At 44.5% G+C, this 25,526-nt stretch overlaps 1 protein-coding gene across 15 annotated transcripts in view; it reads left to right on the top strand.

The window, feature by feature from the left end:
* Positions 1-18,385, top strand: part of LOC109871163 (bromodomain adjacent to zinc finger domain protein 2B) — a 95,176-nt gene extending 76,791 nt beyond the window's left edge. For 3 of the 15 annotated variants that reach the window (XM_031805821.1, XM_031805817.1, XM_031805818.1), the window contains 27 exons: positions 252-360; positions 674-775; positions 1,258-1,471; positions 1,566-1,658; positions 1,805-1,866; positions 2,161-2,226; positions 3,239-3,304; positions 3,773-3,817; positions 4,100-4,132; positions 5,229-5,294; positions 5,583-5,723; positions 6,718-6,972; positions 7,599-7,834; positions 8,402-8,476; positions 8,750-8,984; positions 9,200-9,262; positions 9,376-9,520; positions 9,738-10,447; positions 10,697-10,985; positions 11,262-11,417; positions 12,993-13,153; positions 13,329-13,648; positions 14,123-14,258; positions 15,375-15,521; positions 15,853-16,172; positions 16,446-16,589; positions 16,791-18,385. In XM_031805821.1, coding sequence (XP_031661681.1) covers positions 252-360; positions 674-775; positions 1,258-1,471; positions 1,566-1,658; positions 1,805-1,866; positions 2,161-2,226; positions 3,239-3,304; positions 3,773-3,817; positions 4,100-4,132; positions 5,229-5,294; positions 5,583-5,723; positions 6,718-6,972; positions 7,599-7,834; positions 8,402-8,476; positions 8,750-8,984; positions 9,200-9,262; positions 9,376-9,520; positions 9,738-10,447; positions 10,697-10,985; positions 11,262-11,417; positions 12,993-13,153; positions 13,329-13,648; positions 14,123-14,258; positions 15,375-15,521; positions 15,853-16,172; positions 16,446-16,589; positions 16,791-16,947 — 4,546 coding nt within the window. In that variant the 3' untranslated portion in view covers positions 16,948-18,385. The remainder of the gene's footprint in view (positions 1-251; positions 361-673; positions 776-1,257; positions 1,472-1,565; positions 1,659-1,804; positions 1,867-2,160; positions 2,227-3,238; positions 3,305-3,772; positions 3,818-4,099; positions 4,133-5,228; positions 5,295-5,582; positions 5,724-6,717; positions 6,973-7,598; positions 7,835-8,401; positions 8,477-8,749; positions 8,985-9,199; positions 9,263-9,375; positions 9,521-9,737; positions 10,448-10,696; positions 10,986-11,261; positions 11,418-12,992; positions 13,154-13,328; positions 13,649-14,122; positions 14,259-15,374; positions 15,522-15,852; positions 16,173-16,445; positions 16,590-16,790) is intronic. The other 12 variants (XM_031805830.1, XM_031805827.1, XM_031805819.1 and 9 more) reach the window with 11 other exon arrangements.
* Positions 18,386-25,526: the final 7,141 nt, after the last annotated feature.

Below are 25,526 nucleotides of genomic sequence, written 5' to 3'. Positions count from 1 at the left end.
TTAGATAGTTGACCTCAACAACATCTAGGTATCTGCTGAAGGATTGGCAGCAAGGAAAAGAGAGTCTCACAACTCTGGCTGACAGAGGATTATGTACAGCACTTGTCTCTCGTCTTTTACTGCCTAACAAAACTTGACGGTGTTGTACGTGATTGCAATGATTTATGGGTCCTGCACTGTATTGCCATCTCCAACCAATGAATGTGAGTGTGTTCCGGTGCATAGATTACTGAAACCTCCCTCCATGTTAGGTGGCAGAGAGAGACACGTATACATAATGAGACAGGCCGTCTGCAGGGAGATGTGGCGTACTACGCCCCGTGTGGGAAGAAGATCCGGCAGTACCCTGATGTCATGAAGGTAAAGACCTTACCTCACAGGTCACGAACTTCCTCTCTACTATACCGGTCTTTTCTCTCTTCTATCCATCCTTATAGGTGTATCATTTAATACATATCAAATACAATTTAAAGTATTTAAAATATACATTTTATTAAATACAATTTGTTATTTAATAATATATTCATTATTGAGTAGTTTTTTTTTTTACACTTTTCATTGTCTCCAGATTTTGTTCAGGAAACATAATTTACATCCAAAACCATTTGAAGTTGCTGTAACTTAACACTGATCGTCTGTCTCACCAAGGCCTCATTTATGTTCTTCTTTGTAGTATCTGTCCAGAAATGGAATAAGTGACATCACACGCGATAATTTTAGCTTCAGTGCAAAAATAAGGGTTGGCGACTTCTATGAAGCCAGAGAAGGACCCCAGGTGACTGTTTAATCTATCCTATTGACTGTTTTCTCTCCACCCACAGAGCAGGGTCACCCGTAGCCTAAAGTACTGTATGTCATGTGTCAACGTTACATTCACAGGACGTTCTATTGCTCTGTCATATCAAGGCCAAGTGCACAAAGTAATAGCTAGATAAAGGAATAGTCCACTCAGACACTATCTTTTAGTATTCTGTTAATGTAGTCCACTGTTAATACAATCCCCAAATGTTTTGCTTGTCAGCAGTCAAGTTTGCAAGATAGAGCACATGTAACAACAACTGAGTAAGAAGAACTCCACGATGTATGACTTGATGTATCAATTGAAGCTTGAAAATGGTTTGTTTAGGCTATATATATATATATATATATATGTATGTATGTATGTGTGTGTGTGTGTGTATAGTATTGTCATATTGAAGGTTCTAACTGGCTGTCCCCCTCTCCTCTCTCTCTCCTCTGTCTCCTCTCTTGCCGAAGGGTTTGCAGTGGAGCTTGTTGACTGAGGAGGAGGTGATTCCTCGGATCCTGGCCATGGAGGGGAGGCGCGGGCGTCCCCCCAATCCTGAGCACCAGAGGACGGGTGACGAGAGCCCCCGGTCCAGGCGCAGAAAGGGCCGACGCCCCAACATCGGCAAAGCCGACATCTCAGGCGCTACTGACGCCAAAATTCTACGCAAACTGGAAGCTCAAGGTGGGTTCAGTTCTTGCAAAAATCACGGAGGTTTCTGTCAAGCTTCTGTAACCTATAGGACTATGAATGCAAAAAATATCTCATTTTGTTGCAGAGATGGCTCGGCAGGCAGCCCAGATCAAGATGATGAGGAAACTTGAACAGCAGGCCATGGCACGAGCAGCCAAGGAAGCCAGGAAACAACAAGGTACAGTACACTAGTGTTGTTCTGTGAAAGCTGCTCTTGTGACAAAGCCATCCTGTTCTCTACCATAACACAGCAAGTACACTATAACCCACACAGTACAACTCTAATCTCTGTTTTTTCGCTCTCGCTCTCTCTCGCTCTCTCAGCAATCATGGCTGCTGAGGAGAAGCGGAAACAGAAGGAGCGAGTGAAGATTTTAAAGCAGCAGGTAGGGAGTTGCCATTGTCATGTAATTTACAAAAGCTACATTTTCGGATGCATCTGTTCACAAGGTGTTTTTGATCGTAAGGCTTCAAACACGCATGACATTCAGGAGTGTTTTCTTCCAGGGTGAAAAGATCCCAAGCAGAGTTAAATACTTTGAAATCTTCTTTAAAGGGAAGATGCTAACCTTCAAGATGCTATACTGTCTTAATCTCCATAAAACGACTTATACAGCCCCCCTGTTCTAACATGCATGACTATAGATTTAATTCATTTGATCTCCCCATCTTTTAACCAGGAGAAGATCAAGCGCATTCAGCAAATTCAAATGGAGAAGGAGCTCCGAGCGCAGCAGATTCTAGAGGTTGGTCCAAATCGTTTTTTACAGAAAAATTCCTTTTTGCTGTTGGCAGGAGTTTTCTAAATCAACCAATGGCTTTTGCTAAATTATGTGTCTGCACTTTTTCCAGTTCTGTCTCCTATTACATGCTTAATTGGATTTTCACAAAGTGCCATTGAATAATAAAATCTCCTCAGACCGTGATGGGATTCAACACAAAATGGCAGCTATAAGACAATAGTCGCTAACAGTTTAGCACGAGGAGGAGAAACAGCTATTTTCCATGCACGGCGCTAATAGAAGCGCCAAAGTATTTTAGCTTTACTAAATCAAATTTCAGTTGACACGGTTGGCAAGTCTCTCTTAACAGGATTCCTCTCTGCTTGTAATTACATAGTGAAATTTGGCTTAATTTATTCCGACTTGCTGCTGGTATTTTATAAGCACTAAAACAAGTTTGTCTTTTTAGTGTTAATGGGAGGAATTAATTATCTCAATGCACATGATTACAATATTTTATGCTTGACATTGCCAGCAAGTGTATGCTGTGAGTTAGACTAGTTTTATTCATTATAAGAAATTAATGTAAAATATCATTTCCGGAAGAATTTTAGGATACATGGGAAATATACCATCCCCTTTCTGCTGTGTATTGAGCACTTCTATCTATGTTGGACATATAGTTACCTCACTGCCTTGATCGTGTTAGTTAGTGTAGTTAGTAGAACCAAAACAATCTAGATTTTATGTGTCTATCCCTGCATGTTTGTTATTCGTGAAAATTGTCTTGATTTTAGTTCATCAAACAATGAAACATTATAGCCCTTCTACCTGACAGGAAATCCCAATTAGGCTCTGGTAGGAACAAGCGCTATGCCTAATCATACACAAGCTCAAAAGGATTTAATCTGTGTATTTCTGTCTGCCTACTGTATTTATGTACTGCCTATCGACGTATAGTAAATGTGCTGTTGCACGAAGTGTTGAAGCTGCCGAGGTTGTTCTGTTGCATGACCTGTAGACCTGTTTTGAACAGACTAAAAGGAAAAAGACGGAAGAAGCGGCAAATGCCAAAATAATGGAGGCTGAGAAACGAAACAAGGTTAGTTTAGATGTCCTGTTAAAAGAATCAACCATTAATTTGTGGCCCACTCCTCCTCCCACTGTTTGCCTAGAGTCATACAACCTCTCTCCTCCCGATTCCCAATCTCCTCCTCGCACCTCATTGCCTCCAAGGGACTGCTTCTCCGGGTTTAGGGAAATCTCCTTGACACCCAGAGCAGACCTTTTCCATGTTAATCAGTGTCATAAAGGACAGTGCATTCTGTCTCTGCTTCCTGCGCGTGTCTAGAAATGGCTATGGCATTTCCATTTCACATTAGATCCAACCTGCCCGGGCTCTTTATGCCCGTCTGTCAATCAGATTAGTGAGGGATTTGAACTTCCTGTCGAATAAATCAGAGAAACCTCATCCGTTTGTCAGCTGCTTTCTTTTTCTTTTCTTTTTTTGATGATGGAAATGAGGGGTATGTTTGGATTTTCAATGTTGTTTATCTTTTCCCCTTTAAAGGAGAAGGAGATGAGAAGGCAGCAGGCAGTCATTTTGAAGCACCAGGTAGGCATCGCTCTCCTGCACCACATGATGCCCAAAGCCCATTTCCACTTTCAATTCTACTGGAATCTTTTTTTAGAAAAGGGTCATTTTTTTCCCATATAACTACTTGACAGTTCACTGTTCAATTCTCCATATCGCTTTGTTAATTTCAGTTTTGATGACCCTAGCTTGTCACTCTTCCTGGGTTGGGGGGGGGGGGGGGGGGGGGGCTTCTTATATGAACTTGGTTTATATGAGCCTGTGATTTCTGTTTCGTAATACTTTGCCAACTCTTTCTCCCAGGAGTTGGAGAGGCATAGACTAGATATGGTATGGGTATGTTTATATTTGTACATCTACCACCGCATCGTGATATGGTTGTCATAGCAATGCATACAGTGTAGCCCCGGCTGCCGTCATACTGCATTCTTCTGCATGGCTTTGGAGCAAAGTGCGTAGCGTATGTCTTGCTCTGTTGGCTCAAAAAAACGGATATCTGTGCAAATAGTCAAGACTTTCTTGATTCTTTCAGATTTACATCAAGGGGAGCCATGCACACTCACTCTCATTGTCCTAAAGATTTGACATCCAGTGTTTTTGTTTTCCAGTGAATGGAAATGCTTGAAATAGTTGTAAAAGTCAATGTATGTTACAATGTTCCATTTTGCCACCTGACCAAACAGACCCGTCCATCGTCATTTTCTCTCCTGCTTGTTAACACAGTTTAAATCACCAACCTCACGAAACCATTTTCATTCATCGTTGTGTTGTTCCATATTTGATATTTCAGTTCTGCCTTTGCACACAAACCTACTTATCATAGGTTACAGTAGGCTAAAGAGAGGCAATATAGCATTGCTTTAAACCCATGTCATACTGAACAGGAGTGCCCTCAGTATGTGCCTAAGACAAATTCCTTACTACAAGGCCTCAATCTCCAATTGAATCCATGACTGTATTTGTGAGAGGTAACTTGCTTTCGGCATTATCTTAATTGCATTCTGACATAATAAGGTATTTTGTTTAGCTTCTCACCAGTCAATAAAGAATGACAAACCATAGCAACTTTATAACACAGTACAATACAATGCTGCCTGTTCGGTTCTTAGACGCGATGGTAGAATTACCAGCACTTTCCTTATTGCCAGCATACTCAAACGCATTCAAGCCGACTCTTAACTTCAAGCTTACGCTTTCTGTTGATACCGCCCTCATACCCGTTGCTTTACCCTTCTTTAGCTTTTTGGTTGTCGTTATATTGCCCTCTAAACCGCCGCTGTAATGTTCACAACAATGGCCGTACTTATATCTGTTGTCTATGTGTCCTACTGTTGTCTGTGTGTCCTACTGTTGTCTGTGTGTCCTACATATCATCATGGTAAGCTGTTGTGTTTGATGTCTATATGAAGTGTGTGTGTGTGTGTTCTGTCAGGAGAGGGAGAGGCGGAGGCAGCACATGATGCTGATGAAGACCATGGACGCCCGTAAGAAAGCAGAGGTGCGTGATTCCCAACTCGACCACTTCTCCGTCTAGTTGTCACAGCAGCCTTATGGTTAACGGCCTGCTCTCCACAGTTCCTCCTTCAACTCGTCTTTTGAACTATATGGAGTGTGAATAAAAGCGAGAATCGGGCCCCAAGAAATCTGCTGTGAAAGTGTGGCAATTTATAAAGCAAGGGAAGGCCTAGTGTTGGGCTGAATTGTAACGGCATAATCCCTAACACGATTGTCTGCAACGGTGCCAATAGCATGCACTGTTAACTTGGTCTGTAATTTGGACCTTTAGGAGCGGGAGCGCTTAAAGCAGGAGAAGAAGGATGAGAAACGGTTAAACAAGGAGCGGAAATTGGAGCTTAGAAGACTGGAACTGGAAATTGCCAAGGAGCTGAAGAAGCCAAATGAAGACATGTGCTTAGCAGATCACAAGGTATTCACTACACATAGGTGATCACCATTTAGTTCCCCAGTTGAAAGGGAGATCTGGAGGGCGAATTTGTATTAAGACTTTGATATCATACCTAGAAATTGCTCATGTTGCCCACATTTAATCACACATTTGTCTGTTATTTGATTACGTATGATGATCGTCTTATGGATTACACCAGTGCTTTTAAAGCATAAAATACATGTATGCATGGCTTTGCCTCTGGCTACGTCTCTGCTACAAGCCTCATTTTACTGATGACTTTACAGGATAATCCATATTGGATTACACGAAGGTGACTTGAGCACAGACAGGTTAGAATACTGCCATCAAGTGGCTGCTAGTGTCATGACACTGACTAGAGGATTTCGGAGTGGTGGTTGCTGCCTCCGGATTTCCACCAGACAGACAGAGCACTGAAACCCCCCTGGATAACCAGCTCCAGGAGGGTCCACTTTCTACTCTACTGTATATCACACATCACGTCAACACACTCTCTCTCCATAGGGCTCTCACTAAACCTCACGCCATACGAGTCTAGCGCAATTTGCAGCATTGAAAGCTTTTTCCCCCCTCTGTTTTTTCTTTAGTCAGTAGCCTTGAATAAGCCTTCGCTTGTGTGAGCCAGAACGTCTCCTGCTCTAGGAGACAATCTCCTGTTACTGTAGCGTGAGGCAGCTTGATGTACAACTACATCCCCCTGGACAGGATTACTAGTCCATCACAGGGCATTTACCCCCCCCCCCCCCCCCCCCAATCTCCTTAATGCTGAGACGCATCAGGTCCCATTTTTACAGTCTTTGGTATGACTTGGCCAGGGATTGAACTCCCAACCTTCCAATATCCCTCTAACCACAAGGTCACAGAGTTGGTTTTGTCTCAAGAATTTTCTGTAAAATGGCACTCTTCACTACTTTTGACATTTTGAAATAACAACCGGTGCACTTCATTCACACTACTGTAGTTAGATGTATGTGTAATTTTAATATGTTCCCAGCTCCTCCCGGAGTTATCCCGTATTCCCGGCCTGTTTCTACCGGGAAGCAGCTTCTCTGACTGCCTGATGGTGATGCAGTTCCTGCGGAGCTTTGGGAAGGTGCTGGGCTTTGACGTGAACGCCCATGTTCCCAACCTGAGTGTGCTGCAGGAGGGCCTGCTCAACCTGGGAGACAGCATGGGACAGGTCCAGGACCTGCTGGTACGCATGCTCTCTGCTGTGGTGTGTGACCCAGGACTGCCCCCAGGACACCGGGTGAGAGCAATCACAGCATAGACACATACACACGCATTCTTATCGCACATTCAGACACACTGAAAGGCACATCCACGCAGCAGCTGTACAGTATATTAAAATCTGTCTTCATACGCGGTGCTGTATTCAGTAACCACAGCTCAGAGGGCTCACAACACTGCAGAACTAAAGACGAGAAGCCCTACTCTAATCAGAACACACAAGTGGGGCATTATCAATATCTCTGGCTCTGTGAGGCTAAATGAAGGGGCTTATCTGTTTTTGTAGCTCTTAATACAGCTTCCACAGTTAGAACCCCCAAATGTAGAATTCATTCCCAAAGCAATTTCTCTCTCTGCTAATCTACAGGGCTTAGTCACGCTTTTATGTGGCTTGCCATGATTTCTTCAAGGAACCCAGCTGACTGTCGCCTATTATGGAGCCTCGGGCGACATTTAGGGAAAATGGATCCCTGAAAAGAGAAGCATGTAGTACCCTCTAACTGTGCCAGGGGCTGGTCTAATAGTGGTAGTACAGCGGTTCGATCCGCCGCTCACCATCTCTGCAGTATCCCTCTCTCTGATATCTACATATCTATCCTAAACCTGTCAATCAAATGTGAAAATACCCCCCCCCCCCCTCCCCAGACCAAGACAGCCCTGGGGGACCACCTGGCCAACGTGGGCATTAACCAGGACAACGTGTCGGAGGCGCTACAGATCTACATGGAGGCTCACTGTGGCGAGACCGAGCTGCAGACCGAGCTGAGGGAGGTTACCGCCAGTCTGAAGACCAAGGCCTTCCAAGCCCACACCCCCACACAGAAGGCCTCCGTCCTGGCCTTCCTTGTCAACGAGCTGTCCTGCAGTAAGAGTGTGGTCAGGTGAGAGTACGCCGAACGCTAGTCACAGCAGTCTGGCCTGATATCTAGATCACCACACTGATCAGTTCTGTTATTTAGACAAAAGATGAAATGACAAGTTAAATGAAGTGCTTTAGGCTTGAACTCATTTATTGATTTTGTTCAAGCTCCAGGTGAAAATGATTAGGTTATTCTGAGCACAGACTTATTAAACGGATTGATGCACGTTTTGCTCTGTCTTTTTAATTTGTATTTATATTTTTGCTGGTTTTGCTGCATGTAGTCAGTCCTGTTTTATTCATTGGGACTTGCATTTTTAATGTTCTACTACCAATATCAAAAGAAAGAGCTGTGTTGTCATGGAGCGTTTCATTGTGTTGCGTCAAACCTGAAACCCTTTTCAAGTGACTGGCTGTATCGGAGTTAAACGCATGTGACAGAAGTTGCAATGCTTTGAAATACAGCCCTGTTGCTCAAGTAAAACTGCAACCAAAGCCTTACCTCACCTCCCCTCACTTAGGAAAGTTATTTAATATTAGCATGATTTTAATCATGGCTGACTTGACTGAAATCGGTGCTTCTTCACAGCGAGATCGACAAGAACATCGATCACATGACCAACCTGAGAAGGGACAAGTGGGTCATCGAGGGCACGCTTCGCAAGTGAGTACCCGCGTCATCTGAAGGAGCACTCAACAGAGGGCTGTGTTTACATGCAATAATGGACCTGTATTAACTAATGGGATACAATGGTCTACAGTGAAGAGTAAAAACAATTGAAATATACTATTTTTTTTGTAAAGTGTATAATGACAACATTTTCAATAGATGTTGATTTGAATGTGTTCCGTTCTTTAAGCTTTTCACATTTTTTTAATATAGTAGCTTAGGAAAACATTTGGCTCACACACCCTCCTGCTCGTTGTCTTGTTCCAGGCTGAGGACCATCCATGCCAAGAAGACGGGGAAGAGGGACAGCGGTGTGGGAGGAGAGGAGACACTGTCCCTGGGTACACCCAACCCCGGGCGCAAGCGCAAGAGGAAAGGAGGGGACAGCGAGGAGGACGAAGATGATGACGAGGATAGCGAGGACCAGGGGGATGAAGATGACGACGAGGAGGAGGAGGAGAGAGGGAAGAAAGGGAAGAAAGTGGAAACCTGCGAGGAGGAGGTTGGTTCCGTCACCTTTCCACAGGACCTACCCGCTGACCCAAATGACAATGGCTGTGTCCGAAATTGCAACCTATTCCCCATGGGCCCCGGTTAATAGTCGTGCACTAGGTTAGGCAATAGGGTGCCATTTGGGACACAGCGTAAGTCACTGTTTGTGTGTTGTAAATGTCAGCCTCTCCTCTGGAGTCGATTGAATGTGATCTTATCATCCAGGATGACGGGGACCAGACAACCAGTGTAGAGGAGCTGGAGAAACAGATCGACAAATTAACCAAGGTAAGGGATTTTGATAACCAATGGGATCAGAGGGATGTTTTTTTGTATTTTTACGAGGGTCAGTTTCCGGGCAGAACAGGCGTTTTGATAGACTTTGTGCTTTCTCTCTCTAGCAACAGAGTCAGATCAGACGGAAGCTGTTTGAGTCGTCCCACTCGTTGCGCTCCATGATGTTCGGCCAGGACCGCTATAAGCGCCGGTACTGGGTGCTGCCACAGTGCGGGGGCATCTTTGTGGAGGGCATGGAGACTGGCAAAGGTAACACTCAAAACACTGACATAAGATACGGGCACCGCGCTTGTTTTCTCACTGTTGCGACATTATAGTTCAGGCTAACACAGTTAAGCTTCTTATTCCTGTGACCTGCCTTCAGATTGCTTAAGTCTAGTCAGGAAGCACATGGCCATGTAAATGCACCATGTAGGGATCTGGTTTACTGTGATGCTGTGGATATTGATAGGAGTGTCTTTACCAGGAGCAGAGGAGCTTGAGAGGGAGAGACTGAGGAGCACAGAGCTGGTCCACGTGGAGGAGGAGGAGGTGGAAAGGAGGCCAGAGGTGGAGGGGAGGCCAGGGGCGTCCAGCCTAGAGGGGAGCACTGACGGGGACATGGCCTCGCCAGACAAACACTCCCTCAACATCTTCCTCCAGAAGCCCGGCTCCTTCTCCAAACTCAGCAAACTCCTGGAGGTGGCCAAGATGTCCCCGGATTCGGACAACCACAGTCAGAGCTGTAGTCCCGTCAAAGTCCCCACCGCTGTGTCCTCCCCTATCCAACCCACCACTCAGACTATACTACCCAGCAGCCCCTGTGCAGCTCCCCCTCCGCTGTGTCCGGAGGTGAAAGCGGAGCATTCCACAGCTCTCTTCAGCCCGCCCTACCTCAGCGGCAACAGCAGCCCAGGGAAGATGTCCTCCAGCTCCCTACAGCAGCAGCAGCTCCAGCCCAACGACCAGCTGTTAAGGGTGCTGACGGAGAAGAGTGGCCACTGGTTCAGCCTGCTGCCCCGCTCCCCCTGTGACGAGTCCTCCACCACCACCCCTCCGGCCTTCTCCCCCCAGTCCTCCTCCACCACCAGGCCCAAATCCCCCTCCTCCCTGTCCCCTAATCCCCCAGCCACCACCTCAGCCAGCCCCAGCAACCCTACCACCGGGATCAATAACTTCTCTTTATCAGCTCTCCAGGTAGATGCATGTTATCTCCATCGCTGATCATCTAGGATTAATGTTAACATGGTGTGGAATACGACCCAGACATATTGCTACTGTCAGGTCGTCTTTTGACGTTTTGCCAATTCAGTCTGAGTCTACGATGCTTTATTATAGGTTTATAGACCACATTTGTGCTAGTTGTCAGGGAACTAAGGTCTGCTGCATAACATTGTTGCTCACCACTGTGAGTATTCTTCTTCATGACCTCCTCCGTCCTCCCAGCAGGTGAAGTCGGGGGTCCATATGATGGGTCTGCCATTCTGTGGCTGGCCCGGTGGCATGATGAGCACCACCCTGCCCTTCTCTGCCAGTCCTCTTCCACCCTCCATGTTGAGCGCTGCCTACCACCATGTGGAAGGTAATGGCAACCCCTTCCTGGCAGCATCCAGCCTCTCCAGCAGCAAGAGTAAGTCGCCAGTCCCTGCCGGAGAGAAGCCCCCCTCTGCTCCGCCCACTGTGGTGGAGGTGGCCAAGACCCAAGACTACCCCGACCCACTGCCCATCCCAGAGGGTAAGCATGGCACACTTCCCACTGCTGCTAGGAATGATGGGGAGACTAGAATGACACAACACATTCAAGCGCTGAGGAGGATTTGAAGTGGCTGCAATGAATTTCCACATTTTATTATGTGTGTGTGTATATATAGCTAGCTCTCTTTTTATTGAAAATAAATTGCCTGGAAATAAACCGAAAATGATGGCCGATAGAACAGCCACCCGCTGCTTTTATCTGTTAGTCAGCACGTTCTGGTTTGTCCTTTACTGACATGGTGGTGTGTTCATGTAGAGATGCTGTCAGGCTGGTGGAGAGTGGCAGACATGGAGGAGTTGAGGAGCCTGGTCAAGGCCTTGCACAGCAGAGGTATCAGAGAGAAAGCCCTGCAGAAACAGATCCAGAAACATATGGAGTACATTGCCCAGGCCTGCGCCAAGAACAGAGATGGTGAGTAGATCCCCTTGTTCTCTAGATCTCCTCGGCAGGCTCGATAAAATAGAATAAAGACATCGTTTGCGTCCGAAATAAAACTCTATTCCCTATAGTGGCCAGTTTATATGGTACCGGGTCGGACCCCTCTGCCTCCATAACAGCCTGAATTCTTTGGGGCATGGAAACATTGCTCAATTGGTATCAAGGGACGTAACGTATGCAAGGAAAACATTCCCCACACCATTACACCACCGCCACCAGCCTGTACCGTTGACACCAGGTAGGATGGGGCCATGGACTCAGGCTGCTTAGCCAAATCCTGACTCTGCCATCAGCATGACGCAACAGGAACCGGGATTCGTCAGACCAGACAATGTTTTTCCACTCCTCAATTGTCCAGTGTGGGTGATCGCGTGCCCGTTTTTAGCTGATAGGAGTGGAACCCGGTGTGGTCGTCTGCTGCAATCGCTCATCCGCACCGACTATCGTACTACGCTCAGTCGCTTGGGTCACTCTGTTTGCCCATTCTAATGTTCAATCGAACAGTAACTGAATGCCTCGATGCCTGTCTGCTTTATATAGAAAGCCACGGCCACACTGTCTGTAGGAGCAAACAATTATCGTGAACGGTGTGGTGTCCCTAATTAACTGGGCCCATATGGCTCTGGTCAAAGGTAGTGCACTATATAGGAAATAGGGTGCCACTACAGACGCATCCATAGACATCCAATATATCTTGTGACTTTTTAAATCTGACCTTTACTGATGTGGTAGGCAACATGACCTCTGCTTAATGTCCCCTTGTTACACGGAAATGTCAACCCACTGCAGGGAGAGAGTGGATTGTTTAGATGCATCATGTCAGTCAGAGTTAACATGGTCTTTACCACCAGTCCTTTGGGTTACCATCATGTACACCACGTTGGCGTGGTTGAATGATGCTGTCTGACAGCTTTGAATATTCATTGTGTAGCTTTGATGCCAATTATGTTCTGACCGGGGATGGGCAACTGGCGGGCCATGGCCCGCGACCCCCTCAAGTTGCTGTTAGAGTAGTAGAATACACGATGTGCAATTTCGAAATGTGGTTGTAAATAAGAATAAATAAATATCTTCTCTCCGCACATGGTAAAATGTGTCGAACTGCAGCAAAAGTGCTTTAAAACTGCAACATTTTCTCTACACCCCATGGCAAAATGTGTAGAATTGCAGGAAATGTATTGTAAAACATTTATTTCTTATGAGGGGGGCTGCAGAATGTCACTTAGTGCCCCCAAAACACTAGGGTCGACTCTGACAGCATGTGTGCGTATGGATGGGAGTACACACTACGGCCCCTCATGATGAGTTCAGATTTTTTGTGGCCCCCACCCCCATAAATATTCCCCATCCCTGTTCTAAACTGAAGATCGTCTGCACGCATTAAGTTTTAGCTATTAGTTATTGTACAGAGCTGGGCACATACAATGAGAAACACTGTCTCCCTATGTTAGAAAATATCCTTCCCAATCTTCACAGTACATACTAAGATACAATAATAATTGTAGTAAACTTAGTTTTAAATGTGAGTTGATTCCTCCCTCTCTCCAGTGGTGGTGATTGATGAGTCTGAGCTGGAGGAGAACGGGGTGAGCGAGGAGACTGTGGAGAGCTGGTGTGTGGAGGAGCAGGCCATGGAGATGGACATCGCTGTGCTGCAGCAGGTGGAGGAGCTGGAGAGGAAGGTCACCTCGGCCAGCCTCCAGGTCAAGGTAGAGTAATGCTCTTCTACTCCGTATCCATCTATAGCACTGTATCTATACTGGATCCTGGCGGTACGTAGTGGAGAAGGAGCCAGTCGGCAATGAAGAAAGACTATGCTGAATGTACTGTATTCCACATACAATGCAAACGAAAGCCACTGTCGTTTTTGTCATCTCCTCCCAGAGTTGGATGTATGCGGAGCCCCAGTCAGAGCGAGGGGACCTGGTCTACCATGAACACAAGCCCATCGCTAAGCTGCTTCCAGCCAGGGAGGAGTGGCCTGCAGGGGACAAGGAGAGGGCCAGTGGCAACAACAGCCTAGTGCGGCACGTCAACAACCCGCTAGATATAGCCGTAACGCGTCTGGCCGAGCTGGAGAGGAACATCGAGCGAAGGTACCTGAAGAGCCCCTTAAGTACCACCGTTCAGGTCAAACTGGATAATGTGCTGGGTACGGTCACTGTCCCTGCTCCCGCACCATCCCATAATGTTGATGGTGAAGGGTAGGTCCAGATTCTCATTTTGAACACTACTTTGTGCTTCACTGGAGCCTATTTCCTTATTTTCGGTGTCTTCGGTGCCTGTTTCTTCCTCTTCTCTCGTTGCTACTGTGTGCGTCGTGGTTTTGGTTCCTTTGTGATGTCTCATAAGTGGTTGTACCCGTCTCTTTGGAAGCCGGTCTGTACTGTGGCTCTGCATGGTGCATAACACTGGTAATCATGGTTCTATGTTAGCTCATTGTCTCACTACGGCAGTTTGCACACAGACTTCCTGAATGGAACTATGAGGCATGTCAGTCACCAGGTGGAGTCTTGTACAGTATCTCTTAAAACTGGCTGCTCTAACCAAACACTCTTGCACTCGTCTGGCTTTCTGTGCACTGCTGTTGGTTGGTGAGCTTGATTCTTGTCATTGACTGTTCTATGTGATGATGTGAGTGGCTGGTTATTTGACCATGGTGCCTTTTCCTGTCTCAGGGGGGAAGAGGGGCTGGCCCCGGGCATGAAGGTGTGGCGCAAGGCCGTGGGTGAGGTCCGCAGCGCTGCCCAGCTGGCTCTCTGTGTCCAGCAGCTCCAGAAGTCCATCGCATGGGAGAGATCCATCATGAAAGTGGTACGACTGTCTGTCTGTTAATGTCTCCGAGAGCTTCTCTAAAAGGCTTTGAGCTACATTTTCCTCTCGCAAAGGCACCTGCACTGTAAATTAACGCACTGTAAATGAAATTATAATCAGATTTTTCTTCAACTTTTTGTCAGGAGGAACTTAAGTTTAACCAGAGATTTATACTGAACATAAATATAAACGCAACATGCAGCAATTTCAAAGATTTTGCTGAGTTACAGTTCATATAAGGAAATCAGTCATTTCAAATAAATAAATTGGGCCCTAATCTATGGATTTCAACTGACTGTGTAGGGGCACAGCCATGGGTGTGCCTGGGAGGGCATTGGCCCACCCACTGGGGAGCCAGGCCCAGCCAATCAGAATTAGTTTTTTGCAGCAAAAGGGCTTTATTACAGACCTTATTACCTTTATTACAAACCTCAGACCCCCCTCCAAATTAAATTCTCTAAAACGATGTTGGAGGCAGCTTATGGTAGAGAAATTAACATTGAATCTCTGGCAACAGCTCTGGTGGACAATCCTGCAGTCAACATGTCAATTGCATGCTCCCTCAACTTGAAATATCTGTGGCATTGTGATGTGTGACACAACTGCACATTTTAGTTGCCTTTTATTGTCCCCAGCACAAGGTGCATCTTGGTAATGTTCATGCTGTTTTATCAGCTTCTTGACAGGCTCAAATGCTCACTAACACGGATGTTAACAAATTTAAGAAACAAAAGTTTAGAGAAATATACTTTTTGAGGTTATGGGAACATTTCTGGGATCTTTTATTTCAGCTCATGAAACATGGTACCAACACTTCACATGTTGCGTTTATAATTATTTTCAGTATAGTTACAGTGTGATACATAAGAGGCATGCCACACACACTGCAACAGCTCTGTTTACAGTAACAGCGTTCTGTACTACCAGCAGCCTGTCCTTTTATTCCTGTCAAACTTGACATGTCTTTTATTTTAAGGAAATCCTGGTGTTATTTAGAATGTGTTAGTTCATAGGACAGTTGTTTGTTTTTGCGAGGGGGAAATGTTGCCCTAAATGTGAAGCATTTCCTCAGAGAGCACCCGGTTTGACAGTGCATGCTGGTGTGTTACTCTGCAGTACTGCCAGTTGTGTCGAAAGGGGGATAATGAGGAACTGCTCTTACTCTGTGATGGCTGTGACAAAGGCTGCCACACGTACTGCCATAAACCCAAGATCACCACAATACCTGACGGTGACTGGTTTTGTCCTGCTTGCATATCGAAGGTACAGTAACTTTAGCCTTCAGTTGCAGGTAGCCCTACTGACAATTCACAGAACGGAGAAAATAGAGGTGCTCCTTAATGTAGGAATTTATCCAACCTCAGGCTTCCAGTGTAACAAAACTTACTGTAGGCGTTTAAGTATTTCAAAACGAGGTGCCCCCTTCAAAATGCGACGTCTTATCGCAAGGGTTTATCCTACTCCCCAAAACTCCTCAACGAAATGGGAATAAATACACCAAAATCCAAAAGTCCAATTCATTCAATTCACAGCGTGAAGTGTGATCCTCTGGGAATGCAAGACGCCTCCACTCAGCATATTTTGTGTCATTCAGGCGAGCGGTCGATCCCCCGAGAAGAAGAAGCAGCAGAGCCGAGCGGGAGCAGCCGGAGGAGGGAAGAGAAGCACCGAGGTAAAACGGAGCAGGAAGCTATCGTCCGTAGCCAGCGCAGAGGTCTCCGAGGACGATGCTGCCAGCACCAGCAGCAGCACTCCAAAGAAATGGAGCAAAGAGCCCAAAAAGAGGAAGAGCCTAGGAGAGGAGAGCCCAGCCACAAACCAGTCCAAGCAGGACAGTACTAGTCCTGTCTGTGGGAAGAAGGCTAAGACGGCCACGTCGGCCAGAGACGACGATAAGGATCTGAACTTGTGCAGGTACATTGTGACTGGGGGTTCAGCCTTATTATAATACTATATACCCCGGAAGTGACACGGGCGACACTTACGCTGGTCCCACATCTGTTTGTGCTCTTGCCAACTCAATTGCCGTCATTGTCAAGCGAAACATGACAACGGGTGACAGGGAGTTGACATGATAGCACAAACAGACTGGCACTCACGCTAACATGCACTAGCTGCTGCAGTGTCTGATGCATCCCCATGCATACTGTAGTTTATGTGAGGGTCATCTCTTGGTTGACTCCACAGGGTGCTACTGGCTGAGCTGGAGGTTCACCAGGATGCCTGGCCCTTCCTGAACCCTGTCAACCCCAAATCTGTCCCCGGCTACAAGAAAGTCATCAGGAAACCCATGGACTTCTCCACTATCCGAGAGAAACTCGTTAACAGCCAGTATGTACCGTACCATTCGCATGAAAAACAATTTGCATACAATGTGTCTCATTTAAATCTGATACCTGTATGATACGTAAACATTAGGCCATTTGCAAAGATTATTCCTTTCCTTTTCATGCTTTTGTTCACATCGTTTTCCCCTGCGGGATTGTATCTCAGAAATGTCGTAATTGAAATGCCATGCGTCTCAATTTACAGGTACTTGAACCTCGAGACGTTTATCATCGACGTCAACTTGGTTTTTGATAACTGTGAAAAGTTCAACGAAGATAATTCGGACATTGGGCGAGCAGGACACAACATGAGGAGTTTTTTTCAGAAGAGATGGACTGAGCTGTTAAAACAAACCAACTAGGCTAGTTTGTACTACTTTATCCTCACTATACTGTATGGGACCAGCGGTAACCACTTTACACTCACAAGCAGGAGTGACAGTATTGGTCTGAAGACTGTCTTCAAGACCTAAGGTTCAAGTCTCTCTGTACCAGGGAATCTTCATTCATTTACAATTGTAATGCTACGTATTGACTTCACTGATGTACAATACTAGTTGTGTAAGAGCAAGGAAATGCACCCAAAGAGTTTCAGACAAAAGGGGTGGGTGTTTTTAAAGTGCAATACCATTTCCTAGAAGAATCCACCACCAACAGAGCTGTAACTGGGAACAAAAGCTTTCCAACGAACTGTACATATTATTTTACAGTGAATGTATTTAATTTTGCCAATTATTTATCAGTGGAAATGGTTTTCATTTTCTAAGAAAAGGAAGAAAACTGCTTTAAAACAACAAAAAATCTTACGGAATGTTTTGCGAACATAAAACAAAAGCCAAGAAAAAAAAAAAATGAATTGTTTACACTGCTCTGTGCCTCCAGGGCGCCACAAGATTCATGACGGTAATACTGTAATGCTGCGTTTCAATGTATGTTTGCATCGCTAACATAACCTAGACAGTGAGGCAACAATGGCACATCTGTGTATATACTGTTCATTAATGTTAATATTAAAGTCTTGATGGTAAAATGTATGATGTGTACATACAGTACTGTTACAAGACACCTGATATTGTTTATGCCTTAGAATGATTGTAGTGTTTAATTTCAGTCTTAAAAGTGATAAATACATGTATATTGCCTGTACCGTATATCCTCTGCAAACACTGTGGTCTCCTCAATCTTGGTAGTGCCTGCCCTCTCCAACGTTTGTGGAGGATATTATTTCAATCCTTTGGTTTTGTATCCCTTCAAGTGTGTGTGTGTGTGTGTGTGTGTGTGTGTGTGTGTGTGTGTGCGCGCCAGTATATGAAATGTCAACCCTCGTGGGCCTCGATTTCTGACATCATCCTATCATCAGTATAGAATGCATCGCGATGCACAGTACCTTTCATAAAAGCATTTATCTCTATTTGCCTTGCCTTGCCACAGACCCAAGGACACTGGAACATTTTTTTAATAACCAGGGTATTCCTGGTTAAATTCCATTTTTAAATTCCATTCAATATCAGGAAGTACACTGAAATCTCAATTATCTTCAATGAGGAAAATTTGGAATTAGAATTTGGTTTCCTTTTTAAATTGACTGGACTTGAAATGGAATTGATCCCAACCCTGGTAATAACCACTGTTTTGCCTACTGGTGGCATCTTGAGCAGTGTTTTGTACCTGAGTCAGAGTACTTGAAGTTATTTTATTTATGAATATTGTGAGGAAAAGTAGAATTTTTTTGTAGGAGCATTATTTTTCACTAGTGTGTGTGGCACGGATCTAATAAAAATGATCTTTTTCAACTCTGTATATTGCTTTACTTCATATTTTGTTTTCTAAACTGCAAACATTTCTGTTGGCAGGACATCTGGGCTTTGTCCTGTGTTTGTTTTCACATTACAAAGCCCAGATGTCCTGCCATATGCTATATTATAGGCCTACAACTTGACAAGGTCATTTTAAGGTCATTGGACTACTATGTTTGTCTGAAGGGTGGCGGGAGGTTAGTCTCTATCATATTTGAGAAACATGTCAGGGAATAATGGGACATCACCTACCTAGTTGAACTACTAGTGCACATTAACCTAACAACTCCCAGTGTCACCATGAGTGTTATGCGATCAGCTATGACATTTCTTGTTGTACAAAAGGTAAGCTCCACCTGGTTCTAGCAGCATTTGGATGTGGATTAAGGTAAGGTAAGCAACGCTTTCATTTTCAATTATTTGTTTTTAGATTTGGTCATTATAACTATCACTTACACTGAGTGTATAAAACATGCTTTTTCCATGACACAGTAGACTGACCAGGTGAATCCAGGTGAAAGCTATGATCCCTTATGTCACTTGTTAAATCCACTTCAATCAGCGTAGATGAAGGGGAGGAGACAGGTTAATGAATTATTTATTTTTTTAAAGCCTTGAGACATGGATTGTGTGTGTGCCGTTCAGAGGGTGTATGGTCAAGACAAAAATGTAAGTGCCTTTGGTATGTAAATAGATGCCAGGGGAACCGGTTTGAGCGTGTCAAAAACAGCAACGCTGCTGGGTTTTTCACGCTCAACATCAAGAATGGGCCACCACCCAAAGGACATCCAGCCAACTTGACACAACTGCATTGGAGTCGATATGCTCCAGCATCCCTGTGGAACGCATTCAACACATTGTAGAGTCCAAGCCCTGAAGAATTGAGGCTGTTCTGAGGGCAAAATGATGTGCAACTCAATATTGGGAAGGTGTTCCTAATGTTTTGTGCAATCTGTGTGTGTGTGTGTGTGTGTATATATATATATATATATATATATATATATATATATATATATATTTTAAGCCCATGAAAGTAATAACATTGACAATTTCATAAAATATATTTATTTTATGAGGTATCTCACTATTTATGGCATATTGCTGGTGAATCATTCCATATCCAGTGAATATGTTTAGGCTACCTACAGCTTTGAGGCCGTTAATGCCTGGATGTTTTGCGCCACCTTGTGTAGGCTGAGGTTATTATATTTTATTTACAGCAAGAATATTTATCAACAGTGACAAAATGGTGCCATTACCGTAAACACTCCACGATCATCGACATGAGGTGTATTGGTGCGCGTTCTCCCCTACACTACTAGCGACTTGCTACGAATATGTAACAGGAGCGTCCGTTCTTGCCTCTGTCAGGGCACGGCTATGGAGTTCACTGCTACAGTTAAAGTGTGTGCAACCTACCTGTCCAGCTGCTCCACAGGCGCGGCAACTTTTTTGGCGTTGGCGACAGGTGAGCTAATGGCAAAATTACAGCATCCTGGCTGCAGCCCGTGCTGTGCTCGCGGTCTCCGGATTCCCCCCCCCCCCCCCCCCCCCCTGCTGTCCAGGAAATCGGATGGAACCGTGGCCCTTTGGGGTTTTCACTTAGGCCATAAACTACTCCCTATGTTGCGTTGCCCTGATGCCCTTGGAGGTTGGTTCTCTAATCTTCATAATAGTAATCAATGAAATATGTATAGGTCCAAGGGATATTCTTACACAGACATCCTATGATAATAAACGTCGATTACGTTTACAACGAATCCCAATGGTCTCTAATATTCAAATGAAGCATCCTTGTCCTCATTGAACCTCAATCTTCTAAACCTTCTCAGCATACAGTTGAAGTCGGAAGTTTACATAACCTTTGGTTGGAGTCATTAAAACTCGTTTTTCAACCACTCCACACATTTCTTGTTAACAAACTAGTTTTGGCAAGTCGGTTAGGGCATCTACTTTGTGCATGACACAAGTAATTTTTCCAACAATTGTTTACAGATTATTTCTCACATAATTCACTGTATAACAATTCCAGTGGGTCAGAAGTTTACATACACTAAATTGACTGTGCCTTTAAACAGCTTGGAATATTCCAGAAAATTATGTCATGGCTTTAGATGCTTCTGCTAGGCTAATTGACATTTGAGTCAATTGGAGGTGTACCTGTGGGTGTATTTCAAGGCCTACCTTAAAACTCAGTGTCTCTCTGCTTGACATCATGGGAAAATTAAAAGAAATCAGCCAAGACCTCAGAAAAATAATTGAGATCTCAAGTCTGGTTCATCCTTGGGAGCATTTTCCAAACACCTGAAGGTACCACGTTCATCTGTACAAACAATAGTACACAAGTATAAACACCATGGGACCATGCAGCTGTCATACCGCTCAGGAAGGACGCTTTCTGTCTCCTAGAGATGAACGTACTTTGGTGCGAAAAGTGCAAATCAATCCCAGAACAACAGCAAAGGACCTTGTGAAGATGCTGGAGGAAACGGGTACAAAAGTATCTATATACACAGTAAAACGAGTCCAATATCGACATAACCTGAAAGGCCGCTCAGCAAGGAAGAAGCCACTGCTCCAAAACTGCCATAAAAAAACACTGGTTTGCAACTGCACATGGGGACAAAGATCATACTTTTTGGAGAAATGTCCTCTGGTCTGATGAAACAAAAATATAACTGTTTAGCCATAATGACCATCGTTATGTTTGGAGGAAAAGGGGGAGGCTTGCAAGCCGAAGAACACCAGCCCAACCGTGAAGCATGAGGGTGGCAGCATAATGTTGTGGGGGTGCTTCGCTGCAGGGGGGACTGGTGCACTTCATAAAATAGATGGCATCATGAGGGTGGAAAATTACGCGGATATATTGAAGCAACATCTCAAGACATCAGTCAGGAAGTTAAAGCTTGGTCGCAAATGGGTCTTCCAGATGGACAATGACCCCATGCATACTTCCAAAGTTGTGTCAAAATGACTTAAGGACAACAAAGTCAAGGTATTGGAGTGGCCATCACAAAGCCCTGACCTCAATCCTATAGAACATTTGTGAGCAGAACTGAAAAAGCTTGTGTGAGCAAGGAGGCCTACAAACTGACTCAGTTACACCAGCTCTGTCAGGAGGAATGGGCCAAAATTCACCCAACTTATTGTGGGAAGCTTGTGGAAGGCTACCTGAAGCGTTTGACCCAAGTTAAAATATTTAAAGGCAATGCTACCAAATACTAATTCAGTGTATGTAAACTTATGACCCACTGGGAATGTGATGAAAGAAATAAAAGCTCAAATGAATCATTCTCTCAACTTATTTTGACATTTCACATTCTTAAAAATAAAGTGGTGATCCTAACTGACCTAAGACGGGGAATCGAAGTGTGCGTTCTCTAATTCTCTCCTTCTCTCTTTCTTTCATCTCTCTCGGAGGACCTGAGCCCTAGGACCATGCCCCAGGATTACCTGACATGATGACTCCTTGCTGTCCCCAGTCCACCTGGCCTTGCTGCTGCTCCAGTTTCAACTGTTCTGCCTTCTCATTATTCGAACATGCTGGTCATTTATGAACATTTGAACATCTTGGCCATGTTCTGTTATAATCTCCACCCGGCACAGCCAGAAGAGGACTGGCCACCCCACATAGCCTGGTTCCTCTAGGTTTCTTCCTAGGTTTTGGCCTTTCTAGGGAGTTTTTCCTAGCCACCGTGCTTCTACACCTGCATTGCTTGCTGTTTGGGGTTTTAGGCTGGGTTTCTGTACAGCACTTTGAGATATCAGCTGATGTACGAAGGGCTATATAAATACATTTGATTTGATTTGAGTCCCCTCATCATGAAGCCCCTCATCTGGGCTTCAGGGGAAACGGAAGCTAGATTGAAGATGCGGTATCCCTGAAAACCGCATGTTTCCGTTTTTACCGATTCTGCATAGGCTATCAAAATGCTGCATCATATTCCACTGTTCATCTTCCCAGGTCTAGTGCCGTGACCGAGACCCCAGGGATGCTTCACTCCGTGTGGGCAGATGTTTATAACGGGGTGTACACATCTGGAGATATCCAAGTGTGAGACCTGGACATGAAGCAGCTCCATGCGTAGGAGGACGCCAGTGACCTTGGGGTGACCTGCTGCCACTGCACCCCAGTTGGACATGGTAAAGATTAGACCTCAGTTAAGTGATCCTCTCCTCAGGGCACCCTTCTCTTCAACACGTTGGGATAGTGCCCAGTTGAAGTTGTAAAACAGAGAAAAGCCATACATAGGGTGAATCCCAAATGACACCCTATTCCCTATATAGTGCATTACTTTTTACCTGGGTCCAATAGGGCGTCATTTGGCACTCGGCCCCTAGTATGGAGAGTTCAAATTCAGACTATAAATGACTTTATTTAGGAAAAAGCTTTCTGTGGTGCTCCTAGAGCTTCGTGGCAGTCAGTGGGGACTTAAAGAAATTACCATTGGAAGGTTTTATTATTATTATGTACTTAACCACACAGTTATTAATGTCTCACAACTGTTGAAACATTGTTTTACCTTTCATCAATCATAAACAGTATCCGTTCCTATTTTCAATGCAATCCAACTAATCCTATAATTTGTCAGAGTTCAATTCTAGGTATAGCCTCAAATGTATTCTCATAGTTCCCAACACTTCAAAGAGATAAGCACCAACCATGTGAGTCCTATTAAGTTTTTCTTTTTCTTCGAAAGTAAGCATGATTATTATTCTGATGGAGAGTCAATGTGCCGGGTTTGTTCCGCCGCTCCTTCACAGATGGCAGTTCAGTGCAGTTTCGATTGGCCTCCTGTGGACAGGACAGTCAACTGAAGATATGGATCGTATCACAGCATGCTGTAGCACGTAGGCTGGTCTGGCTTCTGCTACGCACACACGGGAATAGATAGCGAGATTGAGCACAGCATCGTCTGCGCGGAGTAAAGTAATTGCATTAGTGTTTTAGAACAAACCGTGTCAGTGCTGGGGGAAAAAAACCTCATCAATAATAGATTGCTTTCAGTCATATCAGATTGAAGACCAGCAAGTATCTTCCCAGTGGGTTTAAGATATATATGTTCCAATTTGAAAATCAATGAATGTATCCAAACATTGTTTACACTTACTCTTCTGTATTGCACACACATACTAGTTCTTATAGAATTCAATATCTGGTCTTTGTTTTGGACTGTGATCAGCATCTGATATACGGTATTTTAATGTATCTGCCCATTCCATAACCGTAAGTCAACAATCCAATGAACAGCATGCAAATGGAAGCAATCATGCCCTTTAACAAACCACAAACACTGCCATCAATCAATCAATCCAATGCATTTATAAAGCCCTTTTCACCTCAGCAGTTTGTCACACAGTTCTTATACAGAACCCCAGCCCCCATTTAATGCCAGATCGTTCTTCAAGATGTTCAAACGTCCATAGATGACCAGCAGGGTGACAGTGGTTATAGAGGGTGCAACAGGTCAGCACCATGAACTGAACAAATATTAGAATGAGTTTGAATGGCCAGATAGTAGGCTTTGCATTACCCTTTGGAAAGTGGTGGATGGTCTTGTGCTACTTTTATATAGTGGCTATCCTGTTGCTGTGGTAACAGCAGTTCCTGGGTGAGATGTGCATACTGAGTGGTGTTCCACAGGGATGTGTTGTGGTACCTTTGTCTTCGGTCAGCAGCCCACTAAAGGAAGCACACAGCAGCACAGGGAATGAAACCAGAGAACATTGGCCACTCATACATGGTATGCACTGCCCATTCTGCAGCCTAAGGCGCTGTGCCTCACATGGTTATTGTACCACTTTCAGAAGAAATTGTCTTTTGGAATGGCGGAATATTTATAGTCCATTTTTCGCTTCTCTTTTGTGTCAGTAACCTTTCAATTGAAAGATTACTTTTGGGCTTCCTGGTGTTGATGTGCTATTATTCATGTTTCCTTTCCTTTATTTTCCTGTAGTTTTTTAATGTTTTAGAAATATAATAACCTTCTCTTTATTCGCTGTGAATTTAATAGCCACATGGGCATCACTACTTACTCAGCCTGTAAAGGCCTAATTAAAAGCAATTAAAAAGTAATAAATGACTAATTTTGAATCTTGCCAGGAGGAAAACGTATAATGTAGATCAGATGAATTTGAAAAAGGACAATTGTTTTACCACAGTGCTTGGTTGTCAACCTGCAAATAAATAATTTGTCATAACTGAATTAAAATGCAGTATGTATAGTGTGTAGCCTTCTCCTTAAGGGACAGTCCAGCCAGGATTACATTAGAGGTGTGTTATAGAGCAGTGCACTGGACAACTGACAAATACATTTTTATGAAGGCGACAGGCCAACGTCTCCATACAAACCATAACATTTACGTATAAAGCACCTTGGATTGAACCCCGGCATCAGTGTCCAGAGTGTTTGTTCAGTGGTTTTATTTATTGAATATTTATTTAACTAGGCAAGTCCGTTAAGAACAAATTCTTGTTTACAATGACGGCCCACCAAAAGACAAAGGGCCTCCTGTGGGGACGGGGGACTGGTATTTAAACAACAAAAAAAAACGACACACATCACAGCAAGAGAGACAACACAACATAAAGAGAGAACTAAGACAAGAAAATAGAGAGGCAGCAACACATGACATCACAGCACAGTAGCAACACAACATGGCAACAACATAGTAGCAACACAACATGGCAGCAACACAACATGGTAGCAGCACAAAACATGGCAACAACATAGTAGCAACACCACATGGCAGCAACACATGGTAGCAACACAACATGACAACAACATAGTAGCAACACCACATGGCAGCAACTCAACATGGTAGCAACACAACATGACAACAACATGGTAGCAACACAACACAACATGGCGACAGCACAACATGGTAGCAACACATGACAACAACATGGTAGCAACACAACATGGCAGCAGCATAACGTGGTAGCAGCACAAAACAGGGAACACACATTATTGGGCACAGACAACGGCACAAAGGGCAAGAAGGTAGAGAAAACAATACATCAGGCGACGCAGCCACAACTGTCAGTAAGAGTGTCCATGATTGAGTCTTTGAATGAAGAGATGGAGATAAAACTGTCCAGTTTCAGTGTTTGGTTGCAGCTCGTTCCAGTCATTAGCTGCAGT

This window comes from Oncorhynchus kisutch, linkage group LG26 (genome assembly GCF_002021735.2).
Source record: "Oncorhynchus kisutch isolate 150728-3 linkage group LG26, Okis_V2, whole genome shotgun sequence".
NCBI lineage: Eukaryota > Metazoa > Chordata > Actinopteri > Salmoniformes > Salmonidae > Oncorhynchus > Oncorhynchus kisutch.
This window is presented reverse-complemented; position numbering and strand designations above follow the sequence as displayed.